The sequence below is a fragment of the Perognathus longimembris genome, chromosome 7 (assembly GCF_023159225.1).
Source record: "Perognathus longimembris pacificus isolate PPM17 chromosome 7, ASM2315922v1, whole genome shotgun sequence".
NCBI lineage: Eukaryota > Metazoa > Chordata > Mammalia > Rodentia > Heteromyidae > Perognathus > Perognathus longimembris.
In genome coordinates, this window is record NC_063167.1 from 35047384 (window position 1) to 35070778 (window position 23395).

The 23395-nt window shown below is 39.9% G+C and overlaps 1 protein-coding gene across 1 annotated transcript in view; it reads left to right on the top strand.

Annotated features, from left to right (window-relative positions):
• The window catches only part of Zyg11b (zyg-11 family member B, cell cycle regulator), a 48498-nt gene extending 33404 nt beyond the window's left edge, over nt 1-15094 (top strand). Inside the window, exons 7-14 of the mRNA XM_048351328.1 lie at nt 469-568; nt 803-853; nt 7687-7848; nt 7955-8002; nt 8947-9144; nt 9279-9331; nt 11648-11745; nt 13235-15094. Coding sequence (XP_048207285.1) covers nt 469-568; nt 803-853; nt 7687-7848; nt 7955-8002; nt 8947-9144; nt 9279-9331; nt 11648-11745; nt 13235-13425 — 901 coding nt within the window. The 3' untranslated portion in view covers nt 13426-15094. The remainder of the gene's footprint in view (nt 1-468; nt 569-802; nt 854-7686; nt 7849-7954; nt 8003-8946; nt 9145-9278; nt 9332-11647; nt 11746-13234) is intronic.
• The last annotated feature ends 8301 nt before the right edge of the window (nt 15095-23395 follow it).

A 23395-nucleotide genomic window follows, 5' to 3' on the forward strand; every position in this document is an offset into this window, starting at 1 on the left:
AAGGAAGCTTCTCAAAGGAAGTAGTATTTGAGAGAGTCCTGAAGGATGAGACTATTGGTAAGATATTGTGATTTTATCTCCCACCTTCAATGCTTTGGCAAATCAATCTCTATCTACAATTACCCATTTCCCTTCATTTCCACCACTCTCACTGGACTAAAGGAATTTCTGTCCTGAATTATTGTAGTGTCCTATCACTAGGAACAGTATCTGGCCCAAAGCTGGAGTTCACTAAATGTGAATAATGAATGTCCCCATTGTGCTGGGTGCTATGAGGAACCGAGAATATACTTAAGTTAAACTGCAGTGTAGAAATATTGAAATATTTCAGGTACCTGTGGTTCACACCTGTAATCCTAGCTATTCAGAAGGCTGAGATCTGAGTTCAAAGCCAGCCCGGGTAGGAAAGTCCATGAGAAACTGTGTCTAGATCCAGGATTAACCTAGGAAACATTCTGTGTGTTTCAGGTTTGAAGCAGCAAAGCTTGTAATGCAGTGGCTTTGCAACCATGAGGATCAAAATATGCAAAGGATGGCTGTTGCTATCATTTCCATTCTGGCTGCTAAGGTAATTGAACTCTTGCTGAATGATTTTCTACAAGCAGTTGTTTCCCATCTTAATTACTCTTTTCCTCCCAATCTGGGTGCCAGAATAACTGCTGCTGGTCTACTTAGTCAAACTGTATCAGTATTTCAGAAGTTCAGTTTGATCAGTGTGACCTTGGAGTGTGGTACAATTTAATGATAGTAAATTCATACTGTGTAGTCCTTAGACATTTACTTTATTCTCTTCCTCCCCCAGCTTTCTACAGAACAGACTGCACAGCTTGGTGCTGAGCTGTTTATTGTTAGGGTAAGTTCATTACCTCCTCTGTTCAGGCACAAGATAATATTCATTTTTATTGCTGTCAGGCGATGTTGTGTTAGTGTTGTATACCTTCTGACACTGTGTGTGTGTGTGTGTGTGTGTGTGTGCGTGTGTGTGTGTGTGTGTGTTGCTTGGGATTGAACCTAAGGCCCCATCCTAGGTAAGTACTCTACCACCAAGCTGTATTTTTCATTAACAGTCTCAATAGTTAATTTTTTTTTGCCAGTCCTGGCCCTTGGACTCAGGGCCTGAGCACTGTCCCTGGCTTCTCTTTGCTCAAGGCTAGCACTCTGCCACTTGAGCCATAGTGCCACTTCTGGCCATTTTCTGTATATGGGGTGCTGAGGAATCGAACCCAGGGCTTCAAGTATATGAGGCAAGCACTCTTGCCACTAGGCCATATTCCCAGCCCAAAATAATTTTTGTTTTTTCTAAATGGACATGTTTAATTTTTTTCAAAGAGGCAGCTTTACTCCTTGACAGATGAACACAGCCTTGAACTAGGAGTCAAATGATCTAGGTTCTATCTTGTAAAGTCACTTTGTGAATTTAGGTAAATTACTTGTACAGTTAGGGTCTACTTCAACATTAAGATCTTATCTAGACACAGAGAACCAAGGCGCATGGCCTCCCTGATATGTGGTTGTTGGGAGATGGGAGGAGAACAGTAGAGATCATGTCTGTAAAATAAATAACTTCTTTTCAAATGGTATTTCCACCTGTTTTGGTCTTTACAGTATGTTTCTAAAACCAAACAATTACTAAATAAGCATAAAAAAAAGTCTAGGTTAGACCTATCAGAGGATCATAATAGTTCAACGTACATATGATTATATAAGATGATGCTAAGCAAATGAACTCCAAGAGATGGAAACAGGAGGATTTTATTGTCATTATGTTTAATGTACTAGGTGAATTTCCTTTGGCGTACCCCCTGTGGTCACTGTATATGATTTTGGTACACTGGATATTGTATATATGTTTATCTGAACTAGGGAAGGGAAAGAAAAATGAGGGAGGGTGTAACAAATATGACAAGAAATGTACTCACTACCTTCTTACGTAACTGTACCCCCTTTGTACATCACCTGTCAATAAATTTAATTTTTAAAAAAGATCTTATCTAGAAGTTAAGGTATAGCTCAGTGGTAAAAAAACTTGCTTAGCATGAACAAGGCCGTGATTCAATTCCTAACACCAGAAAAAATTTCTAAGTCTAAAATTCTGCAATTGTTGTTATTTATAAAGAAAATGTAAAGCCTATTATAAGCATTGTACTAGATACTTTGAGGAAGCAAATAATATAAATACTTGTCACATGATTTTGCTTATAATCAATTGAGGATCACAGTTCTAGGCCAGCCCAGACAAAAAAGTTAGAAAGATCTTGCCTTAAAAAAGATGCCAGGGGGTGCTGGGAATATAGCCTAGTGGCAAGAGTGCTTGCCTCGTATACATGAAGCCCTGGGTTCGATTCCTCAGCACCACGTATATAGAAAAGGCCAGAAGAGATGCTGTGGCTCAAGTGGCAGAGTGCTAGTCTTGAGCAAAAAGAAGCCAGGGACAGTGCTCAGGCCCTGAGTCCAAGCGCCAGGACTAGCAAAAAAAAAAAAAAAAAATACAAAAGATGCCAGGGCATGGCACCTGTGGCTCATATCTGTAATCCTAGCTACTCAGGATGCTGAGATATAAGGATGTAGTTCAAAGCCAGCCAGGGCAGAAAAGCCTGAATTCCTTTTTTTTTTTTTTGGCCAGTCCTGGGCTGTGAACTCAGGGCCTGAGCACTGTCCCTGGCTTCTTCTTGCTCAAGGCTAGCACTCTGCCACTTGAGCCACGGTGCCACTTCTGGCCATTTTCTGTATATGTGGTGCTTGGGAATCGAACCCAGGGCCTCATGTATACGAGGCAAGCTCTCTTGCCACTAGGCCATATTCTCAGTCCCTCCTTTTTTTTTTTTTAAATTTAAATTTTTTTCTTTATTGTCAAAGTGAAGTACAGAGGGGTTACAGTTTCATATGCAAGGCAATGAGTACATTTCTTATCCAACTTGTTACCTCCTTCCTCATTTTTCCCCTGCCTCCTCCCTCCCCTACCTGAATGATTGTTTTCTTCAGTTAACCAACAAAAAGCTGTAAATTAAGTTGTGGCTCAAGTGGTAGAGTACTAACCTTGAGCAAAAAAAAGTTTAGGAACAGGATCTGAGGTTCAGCACCCCAAAAAAGAAGAAAGCCAGGCAGCCAGGTGCTTGTGGTGTGGCTCATACCTTTAATCCCAACTGCTCAGCCAGCTGAGATCTGAGGATTGTGTTCAAAGCCAGCTTGTGCAGAAAAGTCTGGGAAACTCTTATCTCTAATTATCAAGAGCTATAAGTGGAGGTAGTTGATTCTTAGCCTTGAGCAGAACAAGCTAAACAAAAGCTCAAATAGCTATGAAGATATGGTTAGAACCCAGCCTAAAAAGTATAATTGTAGCCGGGCCCCAGTGGCTCAAGCCTGTAATCCTAGCTACTCAGGAGGCTGAGTCAGATCTGAGGATCATGGTTCAAAGCCAGCTAGGTCAAGAAAGTTTGTAAGATTCTTATCTCCGATTAACTACCAGAAAACCAGAAGTGGCACTGCAGCTCAAAGTCATAGCCTTGAGCTGAAGAGCTCAGGGACAATGCCCAGGCCCAGAGTTCAAGCCCCATGACCAACAAGAACAACAACAACAAATATATATATAAAATCATAGAGGCATGAATGGAAAAGGTAATGTTTTAAAGTGAAGGAAGACCTTTGAGATATAACAAAAAGAGGAATTTCAGTTGACAAATCTGTATTTATTCTCAATTCTGTCTCTTACTAGTTGTATGATTTTGAGTAAGTCATCTTAGTTTTCTCAGTTGTGATAAGTAACTAGCACAAAATACAATGTTAGATAAGTCATAAGGAATGCTTATTTTATTTTTATTTTTTACTATTTTCAGGATGGTATTTTAGTTTTAAGAATGTCCAGTTGGGTTTATCAAAATGAATTCCAGGAAATAGACATGCTTTTGTTTTGGTGGTTTGTGTTTTTGGTGGAGGAAGCAAAACAGGGTACAAGAATAGAGGGAGGAAAGGTGAACAAAAGCAGTCGTATTCAGATATACACTATGTAAAAAATGAATTATGGGAACTGGGAATGTGGCTTAGTGGCAGAGTGCTCACCTACCATGTACGAAGCCCTAGGTTCGATTCCTCAGCACCACATACACAGAAAAAGCCAGAAGTAGGCACTATGGCTCAAGTGGTAGAGGGCTAGCCTTGAGCAAAAGAAAAAAAAAACCCAGGGACAGTGCTCAGGCCCTGTGTCTAAGCCCTAGGACTGGGGGGACAAAAAAAGAATTATGCAACTCATGGGCAAGTATGGATGAGGGAGAATGGAGGAAAGTGAAGGAAGGGGTGACATTTTCCAAGAAGCATTGTACTTGTTACATATGGAATTATAACTTCTTTGTACAACTCCTTAATAACAATTTAAAAATGTTTAGTTGTTTACTTTTGTCATTATTGTTACTCTTTCTTTCTTTTCGCCTGGGCACTGTCCTTGAGCTCTTTTTGCTCAAGGCTAGCACTCTACCTCTTGAGGCACAGTGCCACTTTAGGCTTTTTCTGTGTATGTGGTACTGAGGAATCGAACACAGGGCTTCGTGCATGCTAGGCAAGCACTCTACCACTAGGCCAAACTTCTGGCCCTCTGGTTTCTTTTTGTTTTCTTGAAATAAGGTCTCTGTTGCCTGGCTGGGCCTCAACTTTGTGATCTTCCTATTGCTGGTATCATAAAAATAACTTTTGGGGGGAAATTATATATGTATTTCAGAGCTACTAAGTAATTGTACAAAAAAGTCATATAATCCTGTAAGTCAGGTTATGAGTACAATGCTTCTTGGTCAGTATCAACCCACCCATGCCTATACTCAAGTTTACTTCAAAAATTTTAAGGAAGTAGTCTACTCATATTCTTTGCAGGGTTGGAGTGGAGCTTAGTTTTACCAGGAATTAGTAGTGGCAATAGTGATAATGATGACAGTTAAGGTTTATTTCCTTATGTTCGTACTCAGGGCCAAGGCAGATGAATAAGCAGGTGCTTTTTCACTGAGCTATATCCCCTCAAGCCAAGTTTGTGTTGTGTATGTGTGCTGGTCCTGGGCTTGAACTCAGGGCTTGTGTGCTATTGCTGAGCTTTTTTGTGCTCAAAGCTAGTGCTCCATCACTTAAGCCACAGTTCTACTTCTGGTTTTGGCAGTTAATTGGACATGAGAGTCTCATGGACTTTCCTGCCCAGGCTCACTTTGAACCTCGATCCTCACATCTCAGCCTCCTGAGTAGCTAGTATTACAGGCATGAATCACTGACACTCTTTTTTTTTTTTTTTTTTGGCCAGTCCTGGGCCTTGGACTCAGGGCCTGAGCACTGTCCCTGGCTTCTTCCCGCTCAAGGCTAGCACTCTGCCACTTGAGCCACAGCGCCGCTTCTGGCCGTTTTCTGTATATGTGGTGCTGGGGAATCGAACCTAGGGCCTCGTGTATCCGAGGCAGGCACTCTTGCCACTAGGCTATATCCCCAGCCCCATCACTGACACTCTTAAGTTTTGTTGTGTGTGTGTTTTTAAAAGTTATTTATCCCCCATACCATAGATGAGGAAACAAATAATCAGAATTGATTTATTCAGATACAGTGTTTACATTTAAGTTTAGGTTTACTGGATTCTGGAGCCACATTCCTAGCCATAAGTTAAATTGTACCCAGATGTTTTTGCCTCTAATTTTTCTTTTCCTGAATTGCTTATAATTGTGTGTATATGTCAGTACTGGGGCTTGACCTTAGCCTAGGTATTGTCCCTTAGCTTTTTCACTCAAGGCTAATATTCTACCTCTTGGACACAGCTCTACTTATGGCTTTTTGGTAGTTAATTGGAAGAAAATCTAGAATTTCCTGTCTAGGATGGCTTTGAGCTGTGATCCTCGGATCTCTGCCTCCTGAGTAGCTAGGATTACAGGTGTGAACCACCAGCATCCAGCCTGTTTTCTTCAATATATAATTTATTTCTTCAATATATAATTTAGTAGGCTCCTTTTTAACTTCAAAACTATAACTAAAGTGGAATTACAGCTGCCTTATACACTAAATTACTTACCTGCCAAATTTAAATTTCTTAGAGTAAAGCTATGATAAAAAATAGTTTACAACTGGAATTTCAAGGCTATTGTCATTCTCATATCCAGCATGGAATGTAATTCACTTGTCTTTGTGTGTAGTTTGTCTTTTTTTTTTTTTGCCAGTCTTGGGGCTTGAACTCAGGGCCTGAGCACTGTCCCTGGCTTCTTTTTACTCAAGGCTAGCACTCTACCTACCACCTTAGCCACAGTGCCACTTCCAGCTTTTTCTGTTTATGTGGTGCTGAGGAATGGAACCCAGGGCTTCATGCATGATAGGCAAGCACTCTACCACTAAGCCACATTCCCAGCCCCTATAGTTTGTGTGTGTGTGTATGTGTGTGTGTGTGTGTGTGTGTGTGTGTGTGTGTGTGTGAATGTGTGACTGCTGGAGCTTGAACTTAGAGCCTTAACACTCTTACTCAATTTTTTTGTTCATACCTAGTGCTCTACCACTTGCTACTCCTTCAATTGAGCATTTTGCTGGTTTATTGGAGATGACATCTGGCTGGCTTTTCTTCTCCAGATTGGCTTTCAATCATGATCCCCCAGGACTCAGCTTCCTGAGTAGCTGGAATTATAAGAATGAGCCACTAGCACCCAGCTATTTTTTTTTTTTTTTGCCAGTCCTGGGGCTTGAACTCAGGGCCTGGGTTCTGTCCCTAAGCCTCTTTGTGCTCAAGGCTAGTGCTCTACCATTTGAGCCACAATGCCACTTCTGGCTTGTTTGGTTTATATGGTACTGAGGAATGGAACCCAGAGCTTCATGCATGTTAGGCAAGCACTCTACCAATAAGCCTACATTCCCAGACCACCTGCAGCTCTTTTTTCTTAAGGAAACCTTGGAATTTGTTAGAATCAGGTCAATTCGGTCTTCAAATTTTTACTTCTTTTATTAAGTTGATTATGATCACATTACTTAATATTTCTCAGACTGTTTCCTGCCCTGGGAGATGGTATAACAGAACTACAATACAGAATGTAGCTTACTGATAGTAAATGTCAGTTTCACTTTCCACCTTTATCTCAAACTCTGTTTGGTTCAGGGCTGAGGGCACTTTGCTTAGGTGGTAGAGGCACTGGATTCAATCCCCAGTACCACCAAATAGGGCTAAGGGAGGGGAAGGAAGATGATAGCTGTTCAAAGTTTCAATCACTTATTAGTCACATATGACTAATTATAGGCATCATCAGAAAAATTTATCAAAATCCCATTGAAAGCAAGGTATGATGGTTGTGACTGTTGTATTTATAAAAATTCTTTTTTTTTTTTTTTTTTTTTTTTGCCAGTCCTGGGCCTTGGACTCAGGGCCTGAGCAGTCCCCTGGCTTCTTTTTGCTCAAGGCTAGCACTCTGCCACTTGAGTCACAGCGCCACTTCTGGCCATTTTCTGTATATGTGGTGCTGGGGAATTGAACCCAGGGCTTCAAGTATACGAGGCAAGCGCTCTTGCCACTAGGCCATATCCCCAGCCCCTATAAAAATTCTTTATGCTGGGCATATTAGGATCTACTGTAATCTTACCACTTGGAAGACAGAGGAGAGGATCATGAATTCAAGGCCAGCCTACAATAATCCTTATGGATTTGTGGATATAAATGATCTTAAATATAATTTTATAATTCTGTTTTCCTTCTTGCAGCAACTTCTTCAAATAGTAAAGCAGAAAACCAATCAGAATTCGGTGGATACTACATTGAAGTTTACTCTGAGTGCACTTTGGAACCTTACAGATGAATCCCCAACTACTTGCAGACACTTTATTGAAAACCAAGGGTTAGAACTCTTCATGAGGGTTCTAGAGGTCAGAACAGGAATTTAGTTTAGTTTTTAACATTTATTAACTTATTTAAGCATTTACTTACTGTATTTGATTCTTTGGGTAGTCATATGTTTCTCTTCTTTTTCAGTCTTTCCCAACTGAGTCATCCATTCAACAGAAAGTTCTAGGACTTCTGGTAAGATATAAACATTTCCTGTTAAATCTCAGGTGTAATGATTTTTTTGTCTAAGGGGATATTTTGCAGTGCATTGCAAGTCAAGAATAAAAGTAAGGGCTGGGACTATGGCCTAGTGGTAGAGTGCTTGCCTCTCATACATGAAGCCCTAGGTTTGATTCCTCAGCAGCACATATATAGAAAAATACAGAAGTGGTGCTGTGGCTCAAGTGGTAGAGTGCTAGCCTTGAACAAAAACAAAGACAGGGACAGTGCTCAGGCCCTGAGTCCAAAGCCCCATGACTGGCCAAAAAAAAACCCAAAGTCTCACAGACATTTCTGCCTGGGCTGGCTTCTAACAATGATCCTCAAATCTCAGCCTCCTGAATAGCTAGGATTATTGGTGTGAGCCACCAGCACATAATTAAACATAATTAAACTCTATCACTTTGCTCTGGGTGGTGGGGTTCTGAACTAACCTAGGCCTTTGTGAATGAGATTTCTTTTTGTGTAGACTATTTTCAGTGGGTCTCTCACAGAGCTTCATAGAGTTTCACCTTGTATCATATTATCCTGCCAAAAATTTGATAAAGAATTTTGTACAGGTATATCATTTCTGTCCATCAGTACATGTGTTTATCTCTGTCTTTCTCCCTCTGTGTGTGTGTATATGCATATCCATCCTTTTCTGATTCTGATACTTTTCCATTTTTCTTTTACACACAGTTTAGCAGCATGGCCACCCTAAATTATGAATTTTGTCTCCTCAGCTTAACAAAATTGCCAGGTTCTCTTTGACTCTTGGTTCCCCCTTTGCTTTCACTGCAGTCTGGAAACTGCTACATTTGAATACTTCAATTCTGATTACCTTCTGGCATTACTTCTTTTTCAGTGTTTGAAAGCAGTTCTCTCAGCCATTTACTATACAAATTACTTAAACTCTTACACCCTCTTTTTTGTTTCAGAACAATATAGCTGAAGTACAAGAATTACATTCTGAATTAATGTGGAAGGATTTTATAGACCACATTAGTAGTCTCCTGCACAGTGTTGAAGTGGAAGTCAGTTACTTTGCAGCTGGAATTATTGCCCATTTAATATCCAGAGGTGAACAAGCTTGGACACTGAGCCGTAGCCAGAGAAATTCTCTTCTTGATGACTTGGTAGGTTATTTACAGGTTTCTTAAGGAATACAAACAATATTCATAACTGTTAAGATGTTAGTTCTCTGTTATGTAATAATACTATGCTAAATAACTACTGTAATTCTTTCTGTGTGTCTTTATGTCTTTTCTAGCACTCAGCTATATTGAAATGGCCAACCCCAGAATGTGAGATGGTAGCATACAGGTAATTGACACAATTAATAATAAACAGTAACCTGATCATTTTTCTTGTTTTTTTTTTTTTTTTCTTTTTTTGCTAGTCCTGGGCCTTGGATTCAGGGCCTGAGCACTGTCCCTGGCTTCTTTTATTTGCTCTAGGCTAGCACTCTGCTACTTGAGCCACAGCGCCACTTCTGGCCATTTTCTGTATATGTGGTGCTGGGGAATCAAACCGAGGGCTTCATGTATACGAGGCAAGCGCTCTTGCCACTAGGCCATATCCTCAGCCCCCTGATCATTTTTCTTATCTCAAGATTACTCATATGGCCAGGTACCAGTGGCTCATGCCACTACGAATCCTAGCTCCTCAGGAGAGGAGCTGAGAATCGTGTTTCGAAGCCAGCTCAGGCGGGAAATTCCATGAACTCTTATCTCCAATTAACCATCAAAAATCTAGAAGTGGAGCTGTGGCTCAAGTAGTAGAAGTGGAGCTGTGGCTCAAATAGCAGAGAGCTCTAGTCTTGAACAAAGGAAGCTCAGGAACAGTGCCCAGGCCCTGAATACAAGCCCTAGGGCTGGCACAAAAAAGTTGACTCTCTATATAATCTTTCTCTCAAGTATCTCAATACTGGCTCCTTTGATATATTTTAACTTCTTTCTATCACCTGTCATGCCATCCTTTATTCATACTTATTGACAATAAGTTCTAGAGATTTGTTCTGTGTTCTTAAAACTTAAAGATGACTAAGGCATGATGCCACACAAAAACTTTATAGTTTATGAGGGAGATCACAATATCTAAGATAGCATAATATCTATATAAGAATATTTCATAATATCTATCATATCTATAAGCTTATAATATCTAAAATCATAATAGTAATCAAATTAGATCATACCATCTATCAAGATAGATATGATATCTATCAACATATCTATAAGATCTATAAGGGGGGGGCTGGGAATATGGCCTAGTGGCAAGAGTGCTTGCCTCACATACACGAAACCCTGAGTTTGATTCCCCAGCATCACATATATAGAAAACAGCCAGAAGTGGCGCTGTGGCTCAAGTGGCAGAGTGCTTGCCTTGAGCAAAAAGAAGCCAGGGACAGTGCTCAGGCCCTGAGTCCAAGCGCCAGGACTGGCAAAAAAAAATAAAAAAGATCTATAAGGGGGCTGAGATTATGGCCTAGTGGTAGAGTGCTTGCCTCATATACATGAAGCCCTGGGTTCCTTTCCTCAGCACCATATATATAGAAAAAGCCAGAAGTGGTGCTGTGGCTCAAGTGGTAGAGTGCTAGCCTTGAGCAAAAAAAAGCCAGGGAAGTGCTCAGGCCAAGTCCGAGGTTCAGGACTGCTCCCCCCCCCCCCAAAAGAAAAATAGAAGAAAAGAAAACACAAAGATTTTTATCATAACATCTATGTTGAGAATGTTATAAAATAAAAAACTTAATTCTATACTGGACGATGGTAAAAAGCTTTCAAAGGAGGTGAATTGTACACTGAGTTATTAGTAAGACAAATGAGGGCAAGAGATTTTAGGAAGAAAAAGATATATGAAGGCATGGAGTTTTAGAATGATATGACTACATTGAAGGAACTAGAGGTAACATATTTGTTTGGGAAAACAAATTGCAATAATATGTTAAAGTGTATACTATCTAATCCTGATTATGTCTATTAGATGACTTGTTAGGCAGTTTATTCATTATCTGATATACTCCAGTTGCTGTACAATGAACTTGTTGCAACTTTTTTGTGTGTGTGCTGTTAGGAGCACTTAAACTCAGTGACCTTGCACGCTCGCTCAGCTTTTTCAGTCATAGCTGTCCTGAAAAAGCCACTTGAGCCATGCCTCCAATTTGACTTTTTTTTTTATTGATTTATTGTATGTAGAATCTCTCGGATTTTTCTTCCTGGACTTTCTTTGAACTACAGCCCTTAAATCTTAGCCTCCTGAATAACTAGGGTTACAGGTATGAGCACCAATGCCTGGCTATACTTATTTTTGTTGAATACTTCATAAGTGTATCTTGGCTGGGTACTAGTGGCTTACACCTGTAATTATCCCTACTTGAGAGCCTGAGATCTGTGGATCGGGAATCAAAGCCAGCCCAGGCAGGAAAGTTTGTGAGATTATCTCCAATTAACTGCCCAAAAGCCAGAAGTAAAGCTGTGGCTCAACTGGTAGAGCGCTATCCCAGAGCAAAAAAAAGCTCAGGGACAACACTCAAAGCCCTGAATTCAAACCCCAGGCTTGGCATTAAAAAAAAGAAGAAGAAGAAGAAAAAGACATTATGTATAGAATATAACTTTGGCTTTTTTCTTTTGAAACTTTTAGGTCCTTTAATCCATTTTTCCCATTGCTTGGCTGTTTCACAACACCTGGAGTCCAGTTATGGGCAGTTTGGGCCATGCAACATGTCTGCAGCAAGAATCGTATGTACCAAAAAAGAGAACCATGGGTCTCTGTTCAAGTGAAATTCTGTTTTTATAGGAAACACAGGAAAGCTTCCCCCTCCCCCCTCCTCTGTCTTAGGGATCAGCCCCATGGCTAGGCAAGAAAGCTTTTTTTTTTGTTTTTTGTTTGTGGGTCTTGAATTCAGGGCATGGGCACTGTCCCTGAGCTCTTTTGCTCAAGGCTAGTGCTCTATCATTTTGAGCCACAGTACCACTTTCAGTTTTCTGGTGGTTAGTTGAAGATAAGAATCTCAGAGACTTTTCCTGCCTGGGCTGGCTGGCTTTGAACCATGATCCTCAGATCTCAGCCTCCTGAGTAGTTAGGATTACAAGCGTGAGCCACCAGTGCCCAGCTAAGAAAGGCATTTCTGATTTATTCTTTGTTGTAGTTATAAGGACACTGACTTTTGTTTTGGGTTAGATTTTTGCTTGTCTGTTTATTTTGCAGTATTAGGATTTGAACTGTTGGCTTGTCACAAGGTATTATTACCACTTGAGCTATGTCCCAAGCATAGGACATTGACTTTTAAAGATTCAATTTAAGAAAATTGGCTGGGTGCTGTTGTCTCATGCCTGTAATCCTAGCTACTCAGGAGCCTGAGACCTGAGGAGCAAGGTTCAAAGCCAGCCTGAGCAATTAACCAGCAAATATCAGAAGTGGAGGTGTGACTCAGGGGTAGAGCTCCACCCTAGAACAAAATACTAAGAGTATAAGGCCCTGAGGTCAAGACACAGTACTGGCACATGCATACATACACACATACATACATACATGTATTCATAAATATGTAGTAAATAATAAATTTTTCCAGTACTTATCTGTGACTTGAGGTGTCAGATACCTAATAAAAATACTTGTGTTTCTTTTCCAGATTGTCTGTCTTATGTGGGAATAGTATTATGGACATTACATCATTACAGTAGTATTTATCAAGCTATACCTTGTTACTGGTCAATAACAAAACAGCTAAACTGTCAAGCTCACACCTTTAATCCTAGCTACTCAGGAGACTAAGATCTGAGGGTCACGGTTCAAAGCCAGCCTGGGCAGGAAAAGTCCATGAGACTCTTATCTCCAATTAACCACCAGAAAACTGGAAAAAAAAAAAAAAGTGCTCAGGGACAGTGCCCAGGCCCAGAGTTCAAGTCCCATGACCGACAAAACAAAACAAAAAGCCAAACAGCTAAACTTTTTTTTTTTTTTGGCCAGTCCTGGGCCTTGGACTCAGGGCCTGAGCACCATCCCTGGCTTCTTCCCACTCAAGGCTAGCACTCTGCCACCTGAGCCACAGCGCCCCTTCTGGCCGTTTTCCATATATGTGGTGCTAGGGAATCGAACCAAGAGCTTCATGTGTGGGAGGCAAGCACTCTTGCCACTAGGCCATATTCCCAGCCCCACAAACAGCTAAACTTTTTGTGGGATAATTTACAAGTGATTTAAGAAAAATGTTCTCTTGTTTTTTCTCAGCTTCAAGGTATTGCAGCATGTTGATTGAAGAAGGAGGACTGCAGCATTTATACAATATCAAAGAACACGAACAAACTGACCCCCATGTTCAACAGATTGCAGTGGCCATTCTGGACAGCTTAGAAAAACACATTGTGCGCCATGGGAGACCTCCTCCCTGTAAAAAGCAGCTTCAGCCCAGACTAAATTGATAGCCATAAATAGTTGAATAATTGAATGGTAGGAATCCTTTTTGTGATTGGTTTGTTTGGCATATCTTACTCTCTGTGGTGGTTTGGACATTCTATAAGAGTCATAAAATCAGTTTGGGATTGATATGTACAATACTGCCCATGTGAACAGTCTAATTTGTCTTGTGATTTTTAACTTATGAGGCAACATATCTTTCTTCATTGTTGTCTTTTAGGAAATTTCCCATCTGTTTCAGTGTTTAAACTTACCTGTGCTTGAGACTCTACAGTTTTATGATAAAGTTTGCACGAACCCCTATGCCAGATGTTTCTGATCTTTCCAGTTCCTTCCGGTTAATTTGCAGCTTCAAATGAGCTGTTAACTTGATGTCTGGCATTGCTTCAGTTGTAAATTTTATACACTTCTGTATAAAATGCCTTTATTCTCTGTGTAGCTTTTATATGCTGTCCTTCTCAGTGTGAAAGAATGGAAATCTGCATCGTCTTTGTGGAAGCTACTCACTGTCTGGAGACTGGATTTTTGGCAGAAAAATATATTAAGGAAAAAGAGTCCAGGAATTGAGAATTGCTATTATGGTCGAGTTTTTTTTTTAATGGAATAGGCTACCCACCTGGAGGCCCCCTCTCTTGAGGCAGTAAGTAGAGGCTGTTCTCCCTATCTGTGGCTGGAAGCATGGACTGCCACTTCCTACACAGACTGTAGGTTCTTCTACAGATATTTCCCCCCAAGTATCACAGTATAAAATACAACAGCATTTTGTATAACGCCTGAGTCTCTATATGTCATATTGTGTTTTTTTTAAAGTGAATTTAAAAATATATCTTTGGTTAAATCTAGCCATTTTCCTCTTCTATTTCCAAGTCACTTTGTTCAGTGAAAATGACTGCTAGTGTTAACTTGCTTAAAGTACAGTTGACAACAGTAAATTTTGCCCCCAATATTTGAGCTGAGGGTGTAGCTTAATGGTAGAGTGTATGCTTAGCACATGCGAGAACATGGGTTAAAATTTTGTTCAAATACATGTATCATGTGTCTTCTTTGTTTTATTTTGAGGTACTATGGACTGAACTCTTATATGTACCTTCTTATTGTGTTCATGTTGGAGAAAAATGTCTGCATTTCACTACCAAAAAAGCAAGAGACAAATTAAACTAGACTATTGTTAAATGGTTAAATGTAATGATTTTAGTTACTCTGGATAAAATGGAATCAATTATTTTTTTAGATAGTTGCCTTTTTGCTAAGGTATTTGATATAGTATAATTACCATTATACTAATAAATTACAGCAAGTCACCAAGGAATTTAATTTTCATTTAAAGCTGGGCATGGAGGTACACCTCTGGTTATCTCAGCACTTGGGAAGCTGAGACAGGAGGAGTAGAAGTTGAAGGCCAACCTGGGCAACTTAGCTCTTACATGACCATATTTTCTTGGTAGATGGTCAAAATATTTTCTATAGAAATTTTACCAGGATGTTTTAAATTAGATATTCAGAAACATTTTGGTTTAGAAAGGAGCTGCTTTGGCTGGGAGTATGGCCTAGTGGTAGAGTGCTTGCCTCCTATACGTGAAGCCCTGGGTTCGATTCCTCAGCACCACATATATAGAAAAAGCCAAAGTGGCGCTGTGGCTCAAGTGGTAGAGTGCTAGCCTTGAGCAAAAAGAAGCCAGGGACAGTGCTCAAGCCCTGAGTTCAAGCTCCAGGACTGGAAAAATAAAGAAAGAAAGAAAAAAGAAAAGAGCTGCTTTGTTAATATGTTGCTAATATTTCTCACATATGGTTTCATGCCAATAATCAATACTGGAAATTTTTAGAGTTTGTTAATGAGGATGAAAACTTAAGCTAAAAGAAAATTTTTTAACTGTTAATGCCATAACTTTTACTTTTGGTTTAGTTGGTTTAAGGAATTTTATAGAATGAATTTTCACAGATTAATTTTATTTCAGAGCAATAGAAAAATCTTAATTTTTTGTCTTAATTTTAATTTGAGGCAAAAATTCAGAAAATAGGATGGAAGTAGCTTGAGAGTTGGTAGCAGTGTTCATGTTTCCCAAGCCTGTCTAATGTAGATAAGAGGAAAGTCTACTTGGTGAAGTGTGGCGTCCAAGTCTCTATTTTACACCACCATGCAGGACAGAAGTGCACATTCCTTACAGACTACTGGGCTGGTTTTTTTTTGTAAATCGTTGTCAGAAATGGCATAAATGAGGCCGGGTATCAATGGCTTACACCTGTAATCCAAGCTATTCAGGAAGCTGAGATCTGAAAAGCCAGCCCAGGCAGGAAAATCCATGACACTCTCATCTCCAACTAACCATCTCCAGCAAAGCCAGAAGTGGAGAGGTAGCTCATGTGTTAGTGCTAGCCTTGAGCAAAAAAACTCAGGGACAGCGTCTAGGCTCTGAATTAAAGCCCTGACAGGCCCAAAAAAGAAAAGGCAAAAATGAGCTGAGCATTAGGGATTCCTGTAATCACATTTACCTCACAGAAGGATCTGAGGATCCTCCTGGTTTGAAGTCAACAGGGGCAGGAAAGCCTGTGAGACTCTTATTTCCAATTAACGAGCAAAAATCTAGAATAAGGGGCTGGGGATATGGCCTAGAGGCAAGAGTGCTTGCCTTGTATACATGAAGCCCTGGGTTCGATTCCCCAGCACCACATATATAGAAAACGGCCAGAAGGGACGCTGTGGCTCAGTGGCAGAGTGCTAGCCTTGAGCAAAAAGAAGCCAGGGACAGTGCTCAGGCCCTGAGTCCAAGGCCCAGGACTGGCCAAAAACAAAACAAAACAAAACAAAACAAAAATCTAGAATAAGTGATAGTGGTCCAGCCTTCAGTGAAAAAGGCAAGTGAGAGCAAGAAGCCCTGAATTCAAGCTCACAAAAATGGCCCAAAATGTACAGAAAACAGTAAATCCATCCCTCCTCTTTAAAACTCAGAGTAACTTCCTAATAGAGAAAGCCTCAAAAATATTTAAAAATTTAAATTTACTACTTTGAGATTCAGTAGTCACCACCTTAGTCTGAATCTTCAAAACAAAACAATCACAATCTAAATACATATAGAAATTGGTGCCTTTATGGTTAGGATCGTAATTTAAAGTTGTGACATTGTGGCATAGGAGTTTTCTGTAAGGTTTGAAATCTGGCTAAAATCTGGTAGATATATTTTGGAATTAGGAGATATAAGTTGCTAGTCTCTTGGTGAGACATGAATATATCAGTACTTGGTGCCTTCAGAGATTCCCTTTTGGTGGCTTGGGGCAGGGGGTGTCTCTTTTAAGCACAATGTCGACTAGGGTTGAACAACACATTGCTCAAATCATCACTGTTCTCAGATATTGTAAAATATCATTAGATTAGTCTACAAGCAACAGCAAAATTTGGATCTACTGAAGAACATGGATGCACAGGCTCTAGGTTTAATCCCCCAACACCACAAAAAGAAGGGAAACAGAATTAATGGTTCAGATTTTAATGTTCTATATTGCTGTCATTGAGTAAAACAGAAACAAAGTAAAGCAGATATAATTAAGGCATTTTATTCTTTGCATCAAGTAAGTTTCCATATGGTCTTTATACTCTATGTATAATTTGGGGTTGTGGATATGGCTTGCCTCAATGCAAGGAATGAGGGGTTAGTCTGCATGAAACCCTTGCTTTTTCCTCAGCATCAGAAAAACAAAACAAAAATAGACTACTCTCCCTGTGAAACAAGTAATAATAGGGGGTTAGTTTTATCCTCTGTCCAAGGATACTGATCTTAATTGAGAATTTCTTGAAAAGCATATCAGACCCACAGTCCTGGGAATTGACCACAAATTGCTGCTTATTACTTCTGATGGGAATACCATTTCAGTAGATTACCCAAGGTGAGAAAACTGAATAAGACTACTATGAGAGTTTGCTTTTATGACAGAATCAGGCTCATGTTCAAAGCTATCAGTCCTGTATATCCAGATTAGGATGCCACTCTTACGAATGAGTCTTTTTGTTAGCTTGTATTCTCCACTAATTTGGCTGTGTCTTTAGTTATGTGTCACAGTAACAATGGTTGACTTCGATCGCATTTTAATGAAAATATTTTATATGCCAAATTGGAGTAAACTAGTGAGGCAATTTGGCTTAGTGTTTTGGTATTGCCCTGCCTCCTCCAAAACAACTGCAGTAGCCAAGAACAGGCGGCAGAAAGGTACTGTTTAGTAAGGTAAAATGCATCACCACTCTCCTTCCCTCTTACAGTATGTTTACATTATTTGGTTGTTGTACAAACTCATATATAAGCAGTATTACTAAGCTGAAGGCATAAGTTAAAGGCAGTGTTGTACTGCAGGCTCTTCTAGTTTTATCGGTATGTTATTTATTTGGGGACTTCGTATTGTTCAGGCTTCAGAACTGCCTTGAGGCAAACTATTTTGGTTTCTCAAATCCCTTGTAACAGTTTAATATTTATCATTTGCTGTGCTTGACCTATTTTTCATTTTGTGTCCATCAAGAATTTTATATTAGGAATAATGCAAAATATACCTTTGACCAGTGATGAGAATAACAGTATGATAGGAAAATTTGCTGGTTGAACTTGAAATGATTCTTTTTATCTCATTTAGAGTTTGATAGACTTTGCCTGACTCCTAATTCTTTGACATTCAAATCTTAGCCCAAGACACTGCTGACTTACTGGTAGCCTAAGAACAAAAATTCTGTTTTCTCCTGCCCCACTTTTTTGGGGAGACAGTAAAGTACATTAAGATTGCTGCAGTTTCTCATTACTCTAAATGAAGTAAAAGCTCTTTTGGACAGCACAGCCTAACTTTATAGCCAGACAAGTGCTGATTAAAAATATCAGGTATGGTGGCACACATCTATCTATAATCCTAGCACTTGGGAGGCTGAGGCACAGTATTATTTAAGGTGGGCTTGGCTGCAAAGCCAGCTTCACTGGACCCTGTCTCTAAAATGAGAGAGGAGACATTATGAGAGCCTCGTGAGTGAGAAAAAGAGGGGAGGGAGGGAGAAGGGGGGGGAGGGAGGGAGAGAGAGAGAGAGAGAGAGAGAAAGAGAGAGAGAGAGAGAGAGAGAGAGAGAAGTTTCTACCTGTAGCCTCAGCTATAAGAGAGGCTAAGGCAGGAAGGTCACTTGAGCCCACAAGTTGGAGACTAATCTGGGCAACATAGTGAGATCCCCTCTTCAAAAAACAAAAAACAAAAATGGGTTGGAGGCATGGCTCATGTGATAGAATGTCAGCAGAGCAAGCCAGAAGCCCTGAGTTCAAGTCCTGGTACCAGAAAAAAATTTTTGAAAATTTCTGAAGTAATCAAAATTATCTTATGGGACATAAGAAATTATTTATTAGTAGAATGTTTTTGATTTGGGGCTTACTTTGAGGAAAACTTCAAGTTGGGTTCTTTTTATTTTAAATCAGCTTTGAAGCAAAAAGCTATTTATCTAATGAAAATTGAGATACTTTCATAAAAGGAAACTCTTGATAGCATTTTTCCTCTAAAAATGGGGAAATGTTATTTCAAGATTTATAGTCTCAGATAATATGAAAGAATACATTTTTTAATCCTTGGCTTTTATAGGATTCCCTGTCAAATGTTCACTGACCTGTGATATAAGAAAGCTGTCTTTTGCTTAAATTCTGATGGAATTTAACTCCTTTCAAGAGATATGAAAAAAAATACTGAAAAGCATACTGTGTGTAAATTTCAAACTCAAATTATCTGGACTGAAAACATAGTTCTCATTGTGGTCAGATTAATGGAAGAGTTTCTGTACATGAATCATGCTATATTAAATGAGGATATCACTTAAGTATTAATGTTCTGTGTACAGATTGTTTTGGAATTTTTTTTCCTAAATAAATATTACAAATTTTATGTAAAGTGTCTTTTTAAAAATAAAATTTAAGAATTATCTTGAAATAGTTGTACAAAGGGATTTCAATTCAATATGTATGTCAGTTTATATGTGCAGTGCATCTTGGTCAATTTAGCCTTTCCATTCCTAAAGTTTGTCTTACATACTTTGATTCTAGACATTGGTTGTTAAAACAATACTAAGTCAAGCTTTGGATTCCTTACTGATCCACTTAGAGCACTTTCTGAAAACTTCAGAAGGTTCTAGTACTGGGACATCATTTCATTCAATACTAGGTACTGTTTAAAATTTTTAATTATTTAATTTGCAAATCCTTTGGGAGATTTGAATTTAATAGAGATGAATGTTAAATTACAAAAATTATTAACAGTGTATTCCTGACCAATCCACAGTGTTTGTTGTAGAGACTAAAAGCCACACCCAATTCCCAGGGGGCACTCAGTTCAAGAAGAGTTCCTGGGGAAAATATTATCTGGGTTGACACTCATTCACACAAATATTGAGATAATTAATGAGTACCTGGAACCCTTGGGTACAGGTTCATGACACCACTGTCTCGCGCACACACACACACACACACACACACACACACACACACACACGTGCATGCAGACTCGTCAAGATAGAGGCCAAGAAAGTTTATTAGTAAAGCAAAAGACAGCATATACCCAGAAATGGGTGTAGGAACACTTGCCGAGGCACCACAAGTGCTCTATGGTGAGAAAGTGGGTTGGAGGAGGGGTGGCTTAAATTTACCTTAGGCTGAGTGTTCCCCTTTGTTCTGGACACCTGGTACATTCAATCATTTTCTGTGTTAATACTATTTTGACATTAACAATTGGACCCAGAGAAAACAAGTCTGGTCCATTCACTGAATTGGGTCATTGTGACATAGATGTATGTTTGCACTGAGCCTCAATTTATTTGTTCTTTGTTGTTTTGCTGGACCTGAGGCTTGAACTCAGAGGCTTGAACTCAGGGCCTAGGCATTGTCCCTGAGCCTCTGTGCTCAAAGCTAGTGCTCTATCACTTGAGCCACAGACCCACGACCGGCTTCTTCTGCTTAGGTGGTACTCAGGAATCGAACCCAGGGCTTCATGCATCCTAGGCAAGCACTCTACCATGAAGCCATATTCTCAGCCCATAGAGCATCAATTTAAAGAAAGGATAGGCTTCAGGCACTCCTTTTAAGCCAGGTGTCCTCCCTTAAGGTAATTGTTTCCTTTGTAAATACTTACGTGAATCATGTTAAATGTTCCTTCCCAGGGATAACTATCATTAAAATATCCTTGCTCAGGACCTCAATATCAGACCTGAATCCTTGAAACTACTGAAGGACAGAGTAGGAAAGACGCTAGAACTTATAGGCACAGGAAGGAACTTCCTGAATATAGTCCCAGGGGCACAACAAATAGGGGAGAGACTCGACAAATGGGACGACTACAAATTAAAAAGTTTCTGCACAGCTAAGGACATAGCCACCAAAACAGAAAGACAGCCAACCATATGGGAAAGGATCTTTACCAGCACAACAACAGACAAAGGCCTAATATCTGTCATCTACAGAGAACTCAAAAAACTAAGCCCCTCCAAGCCCAATAAACCAATTAGGAAATGGGCAAAGGAGCTAAAGAGAGACTTCACAAGAGAAGAAATAAAAATGGCAAAGAAACATATGAGGAAATGTTCAACATCCCTGGTAGTAAAGGAAATGCAAATAAAAACAACCCTGAGATACCACCTCACCCCAGTTAGAATGGCCTGTACTCTGAACTCAGGCAACAACAAATGCTGGAGGGGCTGCGGGGAAAGAGGAACCCTTCTCCATTGTTGGTGGGAGTGCAAATTAGTACAACCACTTTGGAGAACAGTATGGAGGTTTCTCAAAAAGCTCAATATAAGGGGGAGGAGAGAGGGGGGTATGAGGGACAAGGTAACAAACAGTACAAGAAATGTATCCAATGCCTAACGTATGAAACTGTAACCTCTGTACATCAGTTTGATAATAAAAATTTGAAAAAAAAAAAAAAAAAGCTCAATATAGACCTACCCTATGACCCAGCCATACCACTCCTAGGCATCTATCCTAAACATCAAGTCCCAAAATATCAAAAAGACATTTGTACTTCCAGGTTTATCGCAGCACAATTCACAATAGCCAAAATATGGAAACAACCCAGATGCCCCTCCACAGATGAATGGATCCAAAAAATATGGTACCTATACACAATGGAATACTACATAGCGATTAGGAATGGTGAAATATTGTTATTCGCAGGGAAATGGTCAGAACTCGAACAAATAATGTTGAGCAAGACAAGCCTAGAACACAGAAAACAAAGGGGCATGATCTCCCTGATATATGACTGTTAAGAAAGGGAGATGGAGGGGCTGGGGATATAGCCTAGTGGCAAGAGTGCCTGCCTCGGATACACGAGGCCCTAGGTTCGATTCCCCAGCACCCCCAGCTGTGGCTCAAGTGGCAGAGTGCTAGCCTTGAGCGAGAAGAAGCCAGGGACAGTGCTCAGGCCCTGAGTCCAAGGCCCAGGACTGGCCAAAAAAAAAAAAAAAAAAGAAAGGGAGATGGAGACAGTAGAGACCAGGTCTGTGAAACCAAAAACTGCTTGTCAAATAGTATTTCCCACAGGATTGGGGCAGCGACCCAATAGTATGTAACTAAAACCAAACAACTACTCAACATATAAAGGTAAAAAATCGACCTCTCAGTGGAATACAATAGCTCAAAAGCTATGTATGTACGCTCATATAAGTCTACTGTCGACATATTGTCTAATATCGACTGTTAAGAAAGGGAGATGGAGACAGTAGAGACCAGGTCTGTGAAATAAAAAACTGCTTGTCAAATGGTATTTCCCACAGGATTGGGGCAGCAACCCAACAGTATGTAACTAAAACCAAACAACTACTCAACATATATAAAGGTCAAAAATTGAACTCTCAGTGGAATACAATAGCTCAAAAGCTATGTATGTGTGTTCATATAAGACTACTGTCGACATATTGTCTAATATCGACATTACATTTAAAGCCCTAGGCGAATTTTCTTGGCCACGTGGCTACTGTATATGTTCTTGATACATTGTATATTGTATATATGTCTACGTGACCTAGAGAAGGGAAAGAAAAACAGGGCATAAGATATCACAAGAAATGTACACACTGCCCTACTATGTAACTGTACCCTTTTTGCACAACACCTTGTCAAAAAAAATTGTGCTCAATTAATAAATAAATAAAATAAAATATCCTTGCTCATTTCCCAAAGTGTACTATTTGGACATACAGACTACATCATTCAGAAGGAAGTTAACAACTATAGGTACTGTGAAGCTTAAAGCAAAGAGAGTTGTGCCTGTAATTTTTTTTTTTTTGGCCAGTCCTGGCACTTAAACTCAGGACATGGGGACTGTCCCTAAGCTTCCTTTGCTCAAGGGTAGCACTCTACCACATGAGCCACAGTGCCACTTCCAGCTGTTTCTGTTTTATGTGGTATTGAGGAATCGAACCCAGGGCTTCATGCATGCTAAGCAAGCACTCTACCACTAAGCCACATTCCCAGCCCCTGCCTGTATCTTTTTTTTTTTTTTTGGCCAGTCCTGGGCCTTGGACTCAGGGCCTGAGCACTGTCCCTGGCTTCTTCCCGCTCAAGGCTAGCACTCTGCCACTTGAGCCACAGCGCCGCTTCTGGCCGTTTTCTGTATATGTGGTGCTGGGGAATCGAACCTAGGGCCTCGTGTATCCGAGGCAGGCACTCTTGCCACTAGGCTATATCCCCAGCCCCCTGCCTGTATCTTTTGAATGAAGCTTTTCACTAATACAGTGTCTTTGAATTCCTGCCTTCACTTTGCAAGATCATTTTCTCTGATTTATTTTGCCTCACAATGTGTATTGTTTAAGTGTATTTAGGGGGATTGCCAGGGGGATAATTTTTTATTAGTGATTTAGTTTAAGATCCTTCATTTTACAGTTAAAGAAAACAGACTTTAGGCCAGGTACAGTGGTTTGCATTTATTATAATCTAGCTACTCCAAGGTACAGATTGGAAAGGGTCATAATATAGTTCAAGA